The sequence below is a fragment of the Schistocerca serialis genome, chromosome 4 (assembly GCF_023864345.2).
Source record: "Schistocerca serialis cubense isolate TAMUIC-IGC-003099 chromosome 4, iqSchSeri2.2, whole genome shotgun sequence".
Classification (NCBI taxonomy): Eukaryota; Metazoa; Arthropoda; class Insecta; order Orthoptera; family Acrididae; genus Schistocerca; species Schistocerca serialis.
The window spans coordinates 90,798,994-90,814,106 of record NC_064641.1 but is presented as its reverse complement, the minus strand read 5'-3'; the positions used below and the strand labels follow the sequence as shown (position 1 = coordinate 90,814,106).

Genomic DNA, 15,113 nt, shown 5'->3' with positions numbered 1-15,113 from the left:
ACACACAGAATTATCTGTTCGATGACCCTATACATTTATATACCCATATAATTTTGTTTTGAAAATATAAACATAGGACTCGTTATCTTTTGGTTAATAGCGAAAGACGTTGACCCTAGACCAGTGAAATACATTCAGTTCAAAAACAGGAGTTAACTGATCTAAGGCATTACAAGGTAGAATACAAATCGTATAGTTCATTGATCTCTGAGTTACTACAGAGCAAGCCCCTTACTTTCTTAGCAGTGACTGAATTTAGTCTGTATAGCAAATCAAATGTGACAGTCAGTTATCATAGTTTACATATGAATCATTTTCTTTGATGTTGCCTATAAACTAAGTAATATCTTCTGGAATACTCTCTCGTGTTAAGATAGTTTTAACACTGACAGAATAAGCCTTTAATACAGATTCACAAATCTATGGCTGAAGAAGTGATACTTCAGGAAGAAATCAGTAGCAATGCGGAAGACAAGAATAAGGAAAAAAAGTTATATACATTGAAAGATGGTTTATTTCAATGGAAAAACATGCAAGTAGCGCCATGTCATGAAATCGATGGAAACTGTAGCAGATGGACATTTCAGCCCAGCAGAGCAGCTTTGGCGTGAAGGTGGGCGGCGGCCGCGAGGGCTCCGGGGGCGGCGTAAGCCACGGGGGCGGCGACGGCGGGGGCGGCCAGCACAGTGGCGCCGTTGATGATGGCGTCGCGGGCCCTCGTCTGGGCGACGGCGGTCAGGTGGGCGGCTTTGTTCACAGCCACGTCAGGGGTGTCCAGCAGGTAGCCGTCAGAGCGGACGGCGATGGGGGCGGGGCCGTAGGCAGCGTATCCAGGGTGGACGGGGGCGGCGACCACTGCGGGGGCGGCGTAGGCGGCCGGCGCTACTAATCCTGCGGGGGCGGCTCCCAGGTAGCCGGGGGTGGCCACTGCCACTGCCAGGACGGCGCTCAGGACGATCTGGCAACAAAAATAATTCACATTAATTTGAATGAACATCGATTTTGTGTGTTGACGAATTTTTATTGATTCTGGGCGAGTGTGTGGTTGTGAATGCTGTAAGTAATGTGTTTTTGCATGAAATACAGTAACAGCGTTCTTATGAATCCCTACCTCGCACTACATTTGCTATTGTCTGATTGCAAGTTAGACGAAATGCCACCTTTGATTAACCCTGTCAACTTCTAGCTTAGATAGAAACAGATGGTTCAAATGGCTCTGAGCTCTATGTGACTTAACTTGTGAGGTCATCAGTCCCCTAGAACTTAGAACTACTTAAGCCTAACTAACCTAAGGACATTACACACATCCATGCCCGAGGCAGGATTCGAACGTGACACTGTAGTGGTCGCGCGGCTCCGGACTGTATCGCCCACAACCGCTCGGCCACCGTATCGTATGTTTCGCAGAAGGTGCTTGGAAACAACTGCCTTCATGGAAAAATGATTTGCCCTAGAACAAGCCTTTCAGGTCTCCTACACAACTCGTTTAGGAGGGTTGTATCTAAGCCGGCCACTCCAGCCGGCTTTGATAGAAACAGGTAAATTTCTGTAATTTTCTTTTCATTCACAGAACTTCTCTCAGCCTATATTAAAATGAAATTTTTCATGTCTTTCTCCTTGCTGAAGATGTCTGACGTTATCTCCATTGCTATTTCTTCAATAGGAAGCGGGTGTTGATGACAAAGAAAAACATCTCCAGAATACTGTATGAATGAGACATTACTGACCAGCTATACAACAGAGATACGCGTAAATGAGAGACGACTTCTCCTTACTACGCCCAGTACTTTATTAACAACGATAAAGCCTTGCGAACCACAGTGATGTTCCTCACTCGACACTTGCACGTCACCATCGCGGTTTTTACAAGTTCTCTGATAAGCGTTGTCTCTTCCAGAACGAAATTGTCACTCTGCAGCGGATTGTGGGGTGGCATGAAACATCCTGGCAGGTTAAAACTGTGCGGGACCGAGATTCGACCTCGGAACCATAGACTTTCGCAGGCAAGTGCTCTACCGACAGAGCTACCCAAGAACGACTTACTACCCGTCCTCACAGCTGTACTTCCGCCAGTACCTCGTCTCCTAATTTCCAAACTTCACAGAAGGCAAAGGTCCCGAGCTCGAGTCTTGGTCCGGCACACCGTTTTAATCTGCCACGAAGTTTCAGGCTTTCCTCTTTTCATTACTGGTTATTTCTTATCCAGTCATGTTAATTTGTCATTAATAAATGTATCTGCAAACTCCACTGCGAAATGACTTCATAAATCAGCCATCTCATTCTTCATCACTTCAACTGAGCCGTATTATAAGTAGCGACCCTAGCGCAACAAAGTAATTTTCAGATGTTTGGTTGATGAACAACAACTACTCCACATACGCACTGTTTAACAGCGGTTAAAAAGTAATGGATATGGGCTGCGTTGTATGAATTTTTATAGACAGGTACAGTCAAATAGCTACAGAGCCTCTTCAGTCTAGCGACCAACTACTAAAATAAGAGGCTTATATCTCATACGCGTATTCTATAATATAAATAATATACGCTGAACGTTTTCGTATGTGAAACGTTAGTACTTTAGGACTTCCACGTTTTGTGCTAAATTATTTATGTACTACTGATCCAGAGAACTCACAAGAGTGAACGAAACCAACCCCAATAGAAAAAGTGGTCACATGCTGTGAGAGCTGTCTGTACCTACCAGAGTGTTCATGGTAGTCTGTGGCTGCTGCTGTTGCTGCTGCTGAAATGTGTCTCTGCACAGGCGACTGTCGCCTTTTATACAGCGCTGACACACACACAACAGTGTGTGACGTGCGTGAGGACTGACGGCGCGGTATCCGGCAGCCGTGGTGGTCCTCCTTGGGCGTGGCCCTGCAGTAGAGGCTTTTGTCGTGATTGGCAGTCGGTTCCGCACAATCAATAGTTGTCATCTAACTCACTGGCCTCTTCCAGTATGAGATTGTGAGGTGAGAGTTCCAGCTGCATGAACGATGACGTACTCTTAGCCGTCACTGGTAAATACGAGGTGTGTTCAAAAAGTATCGGGAATTTAAATTTTTTGGAAATAATTTTATTTATTCGTATTCATTAACGTTATCTCGTTCAAAGTACTCCCCAACTTATACTAACGCACCTTCCAATACCCGAAACACTTCTGAAACTTGATCTTTTGCATAGCAGTTAGCTCTTTCAAAGATTCACTTTTAAGGGGAGGTTTACTATCTTTTGGATAAAAAAATCGATTTTTAATTGCATTTTTGGATCCATGGAAGTGTTTAGAACCCACCCCTGAAAAGGTTTATCCGATTACGGACTGAGATGTTTGTTATTCGCGGTTGAACAAAAAAAATGCACCTGCTTGAAATCGGCTTTTTCCACGCGCGTTTTTTTTTTTTTTTTTTTTTCTTTCGGAGGACGAGTTATTGTACCGGTGCTTGGGAGGAAAAACACAAAATTTAAATGAAAGTTTGAACGCTTGTGTCTGGAAATCAGCCCCCAAGCATTTGCATTCTGGTGCGAAGACTGTGGGGATTGCGACTTTCCTGGCAGTGAGAAGCTTCAACGAAGGGTATTCAGTAATTCTGAAGACCATGACAACCAATAGACATCACCCTGGGACTCTATTTGACGCAGTTCGCCAAGCATTCGGACGACCACCGGATTCAAGCGGCCGAAAACCGCTTCTCACCGGCCGTACGAAAGGCTCTGGAGCAGAGCAGGATGGCCCAGGTCGGGCAGAACGCCCTCTTTGAGGAAGAGGAAGGACTTGTTTATGGACCCGAAATAGCAGACTGAACGTAAGTTGCATAATATTACATTTATATGTAGTCAAAACTTCAAACGCGTTTTTCTCGAAATGACTTTTTTTTTATCGCGCGGTATGGCAACTTCAAATCTACTGAACTGACTGGCATGATTCTTTGTTTCCGACGAAGCTAACTAAATTGTCTAGGAGGTGTACCACTTTTATTCCGATCCATGAACTATAAATGTTTTCACTTGGCCGACGAAGTCGAAAAATCTATGAAAAAACCCTATTTTTAAAATGGCCGACATTTTGTTTCCTGTCGTCCAAATAACTTACGCGAGGTAAAACTCCCAAAGAATCTTATATACTTCTCCAACGTGAACTCAATTTTGATTTCAGATGAGCCGGATGACGTGGGACGTACCGCGCATGGAGGTTTACATCGAAATTTAGTTTCGTTCCCACGGCACTTCCGCCTTTGCTCTTCAACATTTCCGGTCGAAAAAATTCCAGTTTGTAGAGGAAATTTCAATAAACATTTTGACCAAACTTGACATTAATATTTATAACACATCCCGAGAAAAGTATTCTCAAAGAACATGCTTTTTAGGGCAAAAGATAGTCAAACTCCCCTTAATCTCATCTACGCTTGTGAAACAATGGCCCTTTAAGGTTCTCTTTATTTTAGGATACAGAAAAAAGTCACACTCGGCCATATATGTGAGTATGAGATGGGGCATCATTACAGTGTTATTGTTCGCCGAAAATTCATGATCAGGCAATGAAGTGTCGGAAGGTTCTTTACCGTGTTTCAAAAGCCAAGAAATGTTTCGCCACAAATCCGGGCGTTTGTTTTCAGATTGCTTTCCGCAAACGGCGTTGAACCTGTAGGTAGTACTCCTTACTATTCATATGATCTTTCAGTAAGAACTCGTGATGCATTATACCGGTAAAATCGAAGAACTGGTGAGCAGAAGCTCCGCTTTCAACCGCACTTGCCAAGCATTTTCGGCCTTGGCGATCCAGAATGCCTCCACTGGGTCTGTTTGGTCTTCTTTTTGACGTCATACCTATACACTCCCGTTTCTTCATCTGTTAATGACACGTTTCAGTGCTTCTGCATCATAGTGGATTTCATTTAGGGACTCCTGAGCAACTTCCATTTACCGCAGTTTTTGCTCGAAATTCAGCACACCTTGGCACAGATTATGCTATAACACGTTTCATACCGAACAGAGCCGAAAAGATATTATAGGATGAGACAATTGATATTCAGACATCATCAGCAACTTCTGTGATTGTGATTCGTTGATCGTCCATAATCATTCCTTTCACTTTTCCCATATTTTCGTCTGTAGTTGCTGGGCTGGGGCGTCCAGAACGTTCGTCATCTTCAGCTTCTTCAGGGTCCACTTGGAAACGTTTATACCACTCGTAAACCTTTATTTTACTCACAGCAGACTTACAAAAGTAATATTCAACATTTCCAAGACTTCATTACAATTTATTCCATTTTATAGCAAAATTTAATGGAAATTCTCTGATCCATTTTTAAAACAAATCAGTAAACCCCACTCGTAGCTAAACACATGTAACCTCCCTGAAAACTGAAAACGGCTACCAGTGCACACATACGTTTCAGGTATTTTTACCAACACAGCAACGAAAAACTGTGTGAATCGGACTGATACAACCAGCAAAATTAGAAAACTCGCGACTCTTTCTGAACACACCTCGTATGTACAGTTCTTCCGTTTAACAACATCGACGAGTAATAGTATTATATGTATTTTCTCTTCATCAGCATTTCTAAACTCAGATAATCATCTGCAATGACTGTTTAAGTGTCACCATGTGATTTGTAAAATAAAATTGTCATCATATATTGATTGATATGCTACATTCGAGACTACACTGCAAAATTAATTCCAAATACTCCAAATAAGGAACCTTCCCAATATATGCCATATGTGCAGCCAGACCCCTCACGAATGCAAGTCGAAATTTTAATACATGCGGGACGTAGAACAGTAGAAAATTGTGTATCTCCTCAAATGATAATATAAGAGAAATCAATGGAAGACAAGCTGCGGCCAGATTGAATTACTGTCAGTTCTTTCCTTGTCTCATGCATGTTTCATGTATGTTTGGGAGATTACCATTTCAGCTACTTTACGATTAAAAGTCCAACCTTTTCCTTTTCAACTTGATAGTAATTTCCACTTCTGAGAAAAGGTGTGTCCTGTTAATGGAAGCGCCAGATATTAACGGCCCCGAATATCTTACCATATTCGATGCACAACAATAACGAGATGAAATGGAAGACCTGAAGTGTTGAAGCTGCCGAAAATGGTAACAGCTTTATCCATCCCTGTGGTAATTCTTTTGTAAATTAATGAAGGGTGCCTTGGTGTGAGTACTGTTCGGACCTATGTCCGTTGGATGATCATAACAATGGTTTTTGCTTTAGGTATACGTACCCGTGATGGTGAACAATAATGACAGGCTGAGCTATTTACATATCAATAGAGTCGCAACATGTAAAATTATTTTAATGTATAATATAATATAAAATTATAATATAAAGTTATTTTAATTTATATCATCACATAGCTGCTATTATTTAAGGAAAGGTGGTGGCTACAGTCCCCAATCATAGTATTTTGCACCAATATCCTGGGTTAAATTCGTAACTTCTCACCGGTGTAGTAGGGGGAGTCGTGCAACATAAATCTGTAGTGGTAAATAGAGACTGGAGTGTTGTTGTTGCTGCAGTCTTCAGTCCAAACACAGGTTTTGATGCAGCTCTCCATGCTACCCTATCCTGTGCAAGCTTCTTCATCTCCCAGTACCTACTGCAAGCTACATCATTCCGAATCTGCTTAGTGTATTCATCTCTTGGCCTCCCTCTACTATTTTTACCCTTCACGCTTCCCTCTAATACTAAATCGGTGATCCCTTGATGTCTCAGAACGTGTCTTCTTATAGCCAAGTTGTGCTACAAAGTTCCCTTCTCCCAAATTATCTTCAGTACCGCCTCTTTGGTTACGTGATCTACCCATCTAATCTTCAGCATTCTTATGTAGCACCACATTTCCATAGCTTCTATTTTCTCGTCTAAATTGTTTATCGTCCCCGTTTCACTTCAATACATGGCTACATTCCATGCAAAAATTTTCAGAAAAGATTTCCTGACACTTGGAGCTATACTCTATCTTAACAAATTTCTCTTCTTCAGAAATGCTTTACTTGCAGCGCCAGTCTACATTTTGTATCATCACTACTTCGATCATCATCAGTTATTCTGCTGTCCAAACAGCAAGAATCACCTAATATTCTGAGTAACTGATTTTCTAACCTAATTCCCTTGACATCACCTGATTTAATTCGACTACATTTCATTATTCTTGCATTGCTTTCGTTGATGTTCGTCTTATATACTTCTTTCAAGACACTGTCCAGTCCTTTCAACTGCCCTCCCAAGTCCTTTGCTGTCCCTGACAGAATTACTGTTATGTCCTGCCCACTCTTCTAATATAGTGTTCCTAGGAAACCTGCTCTCTCGGCTCTCTAGACAACAAGTCAAGCAAATCGTATTAATGGATTTCTATCACAGTACTTAACTTTTGTTAAATTTACAACGAATGTCACATGCAAAGGGAAACATGAAACATAAGCAGTCTCTTCAGTATATACAAGTCCTAATACAAGTGAAAACAATAAACTTCCTAAATCACTACTGTAGCTGTCGTACAACGGCTAGACTTCGACTGGGCCACGGCCGGGCGGCGCGGCTCTTATGTCCTCTTCTCGTAGAGGGCGCTGCTGTCTCGTCGTCGTCCTAGAGAGCGGTCGGCCAGCGTACTATTGGCTGACGTCGTCTCACACCCCTCTCTGTTTTGGTGTTCCTGGCCGCCGTGCCGGCGCTTGACTTTACGCCGGAACAATTACAATGTCATGGGTAAACGTCAAGGTTTTTATTTCTTCTCTCTGAATTTTAATTCCTACTTCAAATTTTTCTTTTATTTCCCTTGCTGCAGACCAATACAGAGATTGAATAACATAGGGGATAGGCTGCAACCCTGTCTCACTCCCTCCCAACCACTGCTTTCGTACCCTTTGACTCTTATAACTACCATATGGTTTCTGTACAAATTATAAATAACCTTTTGCTGCCTGTATTTTACCCCTGCCACCTTCAGAACTTGAAACAGGGTGTTCCAGTCAACATTGTCAAACCCTTTCTCTAAGTCTACAAATACTATAAATGTAGGTCAGTCTTTTCTTAACCTATCTTCTAAGACAAATCATAGAGTCAGTATTGCCTCGCTTTTTCCTACGTTTCCACGGAATCCAACTGCCCCGCGATCGGCTTCTACCAGTTTTTCCATTCCTCTGTATAGAATTCCTGTTAGTATTTTGCAACCGTGACTTATTAAACTGATAGTTCGGTAATTCTCTCATGTGTTAGCGACTAATTTCTTTAGAATTTGACTGGGGTACGTCCAGCAAATAACTAAGGACGTAGGTTGGAAGTGCTACTCTGAGATGAAGAGGTTGGCACTGGAGAGGAATTAGTGGCGTGCAGCATCAAACCAGTCAGAAGACTGATGACTCAAAAATACAAAAATGGTTCAAATAGCTCTGAACACTACAGGATTTAACAGCTGAGGTCATCAGTCCCCTAGAACTTAGAACTACTTAAACTTAACTAACCTAATGACATCACACACATCCATGCCCGAGGCAGGATTCGAACCTGCGACCGTAGCAGTCACGCGGTTCCGAACTGAAGCGCCTACACCCACTTGGCCGGCTCAAAAAAATAATACGTATAAAAAATTAAAGAAAAAAATCGAAGAGCAGGCGATGTGGTGTTAGACGCCGCCGACTCTGTAAAGCCGGATGGGTAGTGACCTGAGGTAGATCTGACTACAGAGTACAATGATAATGCACGCACAATCGTTACGTAGCATGTTGTTTGATCGTGCGTCTTCGCAAAAGACGACTCCTACGTGTTTTCATGATTACCCAGCGATATCGTTAATTACCAATCCAGTGGGAACGGGATCATAGAAGGTGAACGTTGGGTCAATGGAAGTCCGTGTGGGATAATGGAATGTGGACCTTTGGTCAATAGAAACGTGTAGCGTTGTAGGTTGAAATACCTTCTTGTTACTTGAGATGGACGATCGTAACTGATACGGCGGCTCTGCTCGAAACATACGCCGCGGTTAGATGCAGGGTGGTGGGGGTAGTACTGTACATGCGAACATTCATGTGGGGTCCATGGTAGTCACTGTGACAGCTGAGGATTACGTGAACTTGTTGCGACAGCCTGCTCTTTTCAAGCGTGATGTGTTTCCCGGCAGCACTGGCATGTTTCATCGAGATAAGTATCACTGTGACCAAACAACAAGAGCGCTACATTGGTTTGAACATGATAGTAATCTCACGTTGCAGTCTTGCCGACCAAAATTCGACTGATATGATCCCATGGAACACAACTCGGACGCTACTGGTCGGTAGGTCGCACCCACAGAACACCAGACCATAACATTCTGGAATTTCTTGACAGGAATTGCTTGTCACTGCTTACAGAGACCCACCAATGACTTGTCGAATCCATGTTACGTACAGCTGCTGCTGTATTGTGTTCTAAAAATGGATTAACGCGCTGTTAAAATACTGGTCATAATGTTTGGCTAGCGGTTCTAGGCGCTCAGTCCGGAACCGCGCGACTGCTACGGTCGCAGGTTCGAATCCTGCCTCGGGCATGGATGTTTGTGATGTCCTTAGGTTAGTTAGGTTTAAGTAGTGCTAAGTTCTAGGGGACTGATGTTAAGTCCCATAGTTCTCAGAGCCATTTGAACCATGATGTTTGGCCCACCTCTCTGAAGCACTATTCGACGATGACTAAAGTGGAACACACTGGATACTAACTGGTGAAGTCCAGCTTGTGGATTCAGAGTGAATAACTTCTGGTAGAGATTAATGTGAATAGATTTTAAGATAAATGGCTAAGGTTCTATACATCAGTGTTGTATTTCATTTGTATTCCTTTTCAGCGTCCTGGAGGTCGTAAATCCTTTATTATTATAATTTATTGCTCCTACTTTGTGAGATAATCATTTAAATTTATACGCAAAGGCAACAACGCCTGGAGATTGATTTAATAAACCACAGACTTTCGGTTTACTTTCCTTTTCTTTAAGAGAGCAAATAAAACACTTCTTGTTACTCATAACATGTGAGCTTTCACGGCCGGCGTCTTTATTAATTAAAAATTCCGGGCTGAATTGCCGTGGTCCATATATAAAACTGCTTCTCCTTCCTGATGTTTCGTTGCCTAGTGCGGGTAACATCATCTGAGGTGACCCGGCGACTGGCTGCTAGGCGCTGGAGGTCCCCCTTATATAGAGCGCTTAGATGGCGCCACCACCCATTACGTGCTTTCGACTTTGAAACTATCTCTGGCTAGTGCCATCTCTCTCGATTATAGGTAATCGATAGTCACTTCGTTGGTACAGAGTCGACCGCCATATCTTGTCTAGTTTTAATCCTTCTTCTTTTTTATTAAAATTATTTTCGTGCTTGTAGATCTCTATAGCTTCTCTATACATGCGGGTATAATAATGTGAAGTCCTAGCTATCACGTTTGTCTTACTAAATTTTATTTCGTGATCACCGTCTTTGAAAACGTGTTCTGCTACAGCTGATTTGTCAATTTGTCCCAATCTACAGTTCTTTTCGTGTTCTGTTAGGCGGGTATTAACACTCCTTTTAGTTTTTACTGTATCTGAAACACTTTGAGTCACCAGTAGCAGAAATGTCAATCACTGTAATCAATATTACACTCTACAGCGAGGTGTACGTTGTTAAGAAATTACTCGTTGGAAAAAATCGTGTTTCAGACTAGAACTCGAACTCGGAACCTTTCCTTTGTCGGCCATGTTCTCCCCGACAGAGCTATCCATGTACAGATCACAAGTTTCCCTCACAGCTACAGTCCTACCAGTACTTCCGTGGAACTTCTAAGTTCACCGTCGTACTTCTAAGCTCACCGAAGTTCTGTTTCATATCTTCTTAAAATAGCACTCATGGAAGGAACGATTTTGCCGCCACAACCTACGTGATTTTTTCGAGAGTGAATCTCTCACATTGTCGGTTGGTGTGTGCTATTTTAAACTTCAAGGCAGATTAAATCGGAGATAGTTATTACAGTTTGCACCACGAAGAAATCATTGGCACTACGCACTGATGCAGAAATGTGACACACAGAATGCATTGGCAGCGTACCGTTTCCGTAGCTATACATTACAAGACTTAATTTCCTAAGTTACTTGTGCGATTCACGCGTAAGTGCACTCTGCAGTAACAAAGTAAAATCATTTTGCGCATGTTTCCTAAATACCTCTCGCGCAAGTGAGGAAATTTTAAAAATTGTTGAGGCTTTTGTGACCACTTGTTGAAATATTGCCTGCTGATGGTTGCCAGACATTGACAGCTGTATCTCACGCGATCTCAGAAGCTAAACACAGTTGCTGTTGTTATTAGAGAAATTTTTTCGCCCATATCGTATGAAAATAAACAATGATTCCAAAATTCAGCGAAATTCAATCGCCATATTCAGAGAATTTCCATAGAAAAAAATTCTTGCAGTCGATGAAATGGATTATTACGGTAAAAATTGTTTTTCTATACGAATAATCTGAATATGGCTTTTTAACGTCGCTGCAAGTAGTAATCATTGCGTATTTTACTGCGACGGGGCGAACAAACTTCTGTAACAAAAACAACCCCTTTTTTACCGCTGTTGTTCTCCCAGTGGAACACAGACTCGCTGCAACATGGGAATCCAGGATCTGTTCACCTTGAGGCTTTCTTCGTTCTTGCTGAAGCTGTTGTCACGTCTGTGGATTTCTGTGGCTCCAGCCAGGAGTTGAAGGGCAGGTGTTCCTCTAATTCTTTTGTAGGAAACCTGAAAGGGTTGTTCCAGGGCGAATCATTACCCCAGGAAGGCAGCTGTTTCCAAGCACCTTCTGCGAAACATACGTTTGGATAATCCTGGTAGCAGGCAGTGTTTTGCAAATGGAGTCATTAACACTAAGGGTCGTGGTAGGGGGAGAGGGAGGCGTTAGTGCCAACGAAATTACCTACGTGCGGCCACTTAGTCTCAAATGTCTTACTGAAACTACCTTGTTTGCAAAAGTTAATCACAAACTTGTCCGATTGCAGGTGGTAAGCAGCCACCGCCAGAACCAGTAGGCTTGTTGTAGAGTAACGGATCACAGTAATGGACACAACATTACAAACTTCTCGTGACCATTGCTGTGACCCGTTACTCTGCAACAAACCTTCTGGCGGTGGCTGCTTACCACCTGCAATCGGACAACTTTGTGATTAACTTTTGCGAACAAGGCAGTTTCAATAAAGCATTTGTGAATATAAGATCACGGTGTCCGTAGACAGTGGTAATTCCATGTTATTGTGTCTGACTGGCTGATATTCCTAAGTCTTAAATACGTTCACGGGGCATATTCGAGCTCGTGAAAGCGCAGAATCAATCGGCAATCCTCGTCTCATGCAGAAAGTGCTGTCCTCTGAGACGAAGATGATGTGCTTCATAAGTTGGCCGAAGGTGGTCCTTTCGTTATCAACCGAGATATTTCTTGCAGCGGACTGCTGTGGCCGAGCTGTTCTAGGCGCCTCAGTCCGGAACCGCGCAGCTGCTACGGTCGCAGGTTCGAATCCTGCCTCGGGAATGGGTGTGTGTGATGTCCTTACGTTAGTTAGGTTTAAGTGGTATAGGGGACTGGTGACCTCAAATATTAAGTCTCATAGTGCTCAGAGCCATTTGAACAACTTTTTATTTGTTGCAGCAGAGAAATTTTGCGGGAATACGAAAACGCGTTTTCGTAAACGCAGAACGATTTCGGCTTGAGTCATTACAGTTTAATTCTCTGGCGGAAAAAATCGCAACACCAAAGACTAATTAATGTTGAGTAATGAAATTCCGGGACTACGTCAACTAGATAGCATATTTAAGTGTTTAACACTGCTAGGTCACAGATTTATGTCAGCGCTATACAAACAATTGCAAACTTGAAATTTTGGTACATTATAACCGGTGTAATCGCCATAATGTTGAATACAAGGATGCAAACGTGTATGCATTATGTTGTACAGATGCAGGATGTCAGTTTGTGGGATTGAGTTCCAAGCCTGCTGCACTTGGACAGTCAACAAAGTGTCGGTTACAGCTGTTTCTGGACGACGCTGGAGTTGTCGTGCGAAGATGTCCCATATGTGCTCGACTGGAGGAAGATCTGGTGATCGAGCAGCCCAAGGCAACGTATCGACACTATGTGGAGCATGTTGAGTTACAACGTACCCCGGAATACTGTTCACATATGGCAGCACAACAGGTCGAATCACCAGATCGACTTACACATTTGTAGGCAGGGTGGGTGGGATAACCACGAGAGGGCTCCTCTTGTCATACGCAGTCGAACCCCAAACGATAACTCCAGGTGCAGGTCCATTGTGTCTAGCACGCAGACAGGTTGATTGCACTTTTAACCAGCACATGACCTTCACTGGCGCTAGCGCAGAACAAGCTTTCATCAGAAAACACAACAGACCTTCACCCTGACATCCAATGAGCTCTTGCTTGACACCAGTGGAGTCGTCAGTGGACGTGTTTTGGGGCCGTTGGAATGCACGTTACACGACGTCTGGCTCTGAGCTCTCCTTGAGGTAACTTATTCTAACAGTTCGTGGTGCCAACTGATGCTCAAATAGCTGCTGCAGTATGATGACGAGCCGGAGCCACATGCCGAACACGATGGTCTTACCTCTCGGTAGCGCTACATAACCGACCGGAAACCGGTCTTCTTGCGACTGTACATTCTCGTGATCACCACTGTCAGCAGCCACGTACAGTGGCTAAATTCATGCTTAGTCTTTCTGCTACGTCACAGAAGGAAAAGCCAACTTCCCGTATCCCTATTACAAGTCCTCGTTGAAAGTCACTAAGGTGTTAATAACTGCGTATTTGTCGCCTCAAAGGCATTGTGGACTAACGTCAACTCCAGTCTCAAAGGTAACTGACGCTCACGTCCATTACAAAATGTCCAGACACCCTGTGACCAAAATGGTACTGAAACAAAGGATGTCAGACTAAAGGCCGAAATACTAAATGTCTTTTTCCAAACCTGTTTCACAGAGGAAGACTGCACTGTAGTTCCTTCTCTAGATTGTCGCACAGATAACTAAATGGTAAATATCGAAATGGATGACAGAGGGATAGAAAAACAATAAAAAAAACCGCTAAAAAGAGGAGAGGCCGCTGAACCTGATGGGATACCAGTTCGATTTTACACAAAGTACGCGAAGGAACTTGCCCCCCTTCTAGCAGTGGTGTACCGTAGGTCTCTAGATGAGCATAGCGTTCCAAAGGATTGGAAAAAGGCACAGGTCATCCCCGGTTTCAAGAAGGGACGTCGAAAGATGTGCAGAATTATAGACCTATACTTCTGACGTCGATCAGTTGTAGAATTTTGGAACACGTATTACGTTCGAGCATAATGACTTTTCTGGAGACTGGAAATCTACTCTGTAGGAATCAGCATGGGTTTCGAAAAAGACGATCGTGTGAAACCCAGCTAGCGCTATTCGTCCACGAGACTCAGAAGGCCATAGACACGGGTTCTCAGGTAGATGCTGTGTTTCTTGACTTCCGCAAGGCGTTCGATACAGTTCCCCACAGTCGTTTAATGCACAAAGTAAGAGTGTATGGACTATCAGACCAATTGTGTGATTGGATTGAAGAGTTCCTAGATAACAGAACGCAGCATGTCATTCTCAATGGAAAGAGGTCTTCCTAAGTAAGAGTGATTTCAGGTGTGCCGCAGGGGAGTGTCGTAGGACCGTTGCTATTCACAATTTACGTAAATGATCTTGTGGATAACATCGGAAATTCACTGAGGCTTTTTGCGGATTATGCTGTGGTATATCGAAAGGTTCTAACAATGGAAAATTGTATGAAATGCAGGAGGATCTGCAACGAATCGACGCATGGTGCAGGGAACGGCAATTGAATGTCAATATAGACAAGTGTAATGTGCTGCGAATATATACAAAGAAATATCCTTTATCATTTAGCTACAATACAGCAGGTCAGCAACTGGAAGCAGTTAATTCCATAAAGTGTCTGGGAGTAGGCATTAGGAGTGATTTAAAATGGAATGATCCTATGAAGTTGATCGTCGGTAAAGCAGATGCCAGACTGAGATTCATTGGAAGAATCCTAAGGAAATGCAGTACGAAAACAAAGGAAGTAGGTTACACTACACTTGTC

The 15,113-nt window shown here is 43.0% G+C and overlaps 1 protein-coding gene across 1 annotated transcript; it reads right to left on the bottom strand.

Moving 5' to 3' along the window:
- Window positions 1–491: 491 nt before the first annotated feature.
- Window positions 492–2,808, bottom strand: LOC126473808 (cuticle protein 38-like). Its single transcript, XM_050101112.1, has 2 exons — window positions 2,702–2,808; window positions 492–958 (listed from the first exon to the last, which is right to left on the bottom strand). The coding sequence occupies exons 1-2, from the start codon at window positions 2,711–2,713 to the stop codon at window positions 584–586; spliced, it is 387 nt and encodes a 128-aa protein (XP_049957069.1). The 5' UTR covers window positions 2,714–2,808; the 3' UTR covers window positions 492–583.
- Between the last annotated feature and the right edge of the window lie 12,305 nt (window positions 2,809–15,113).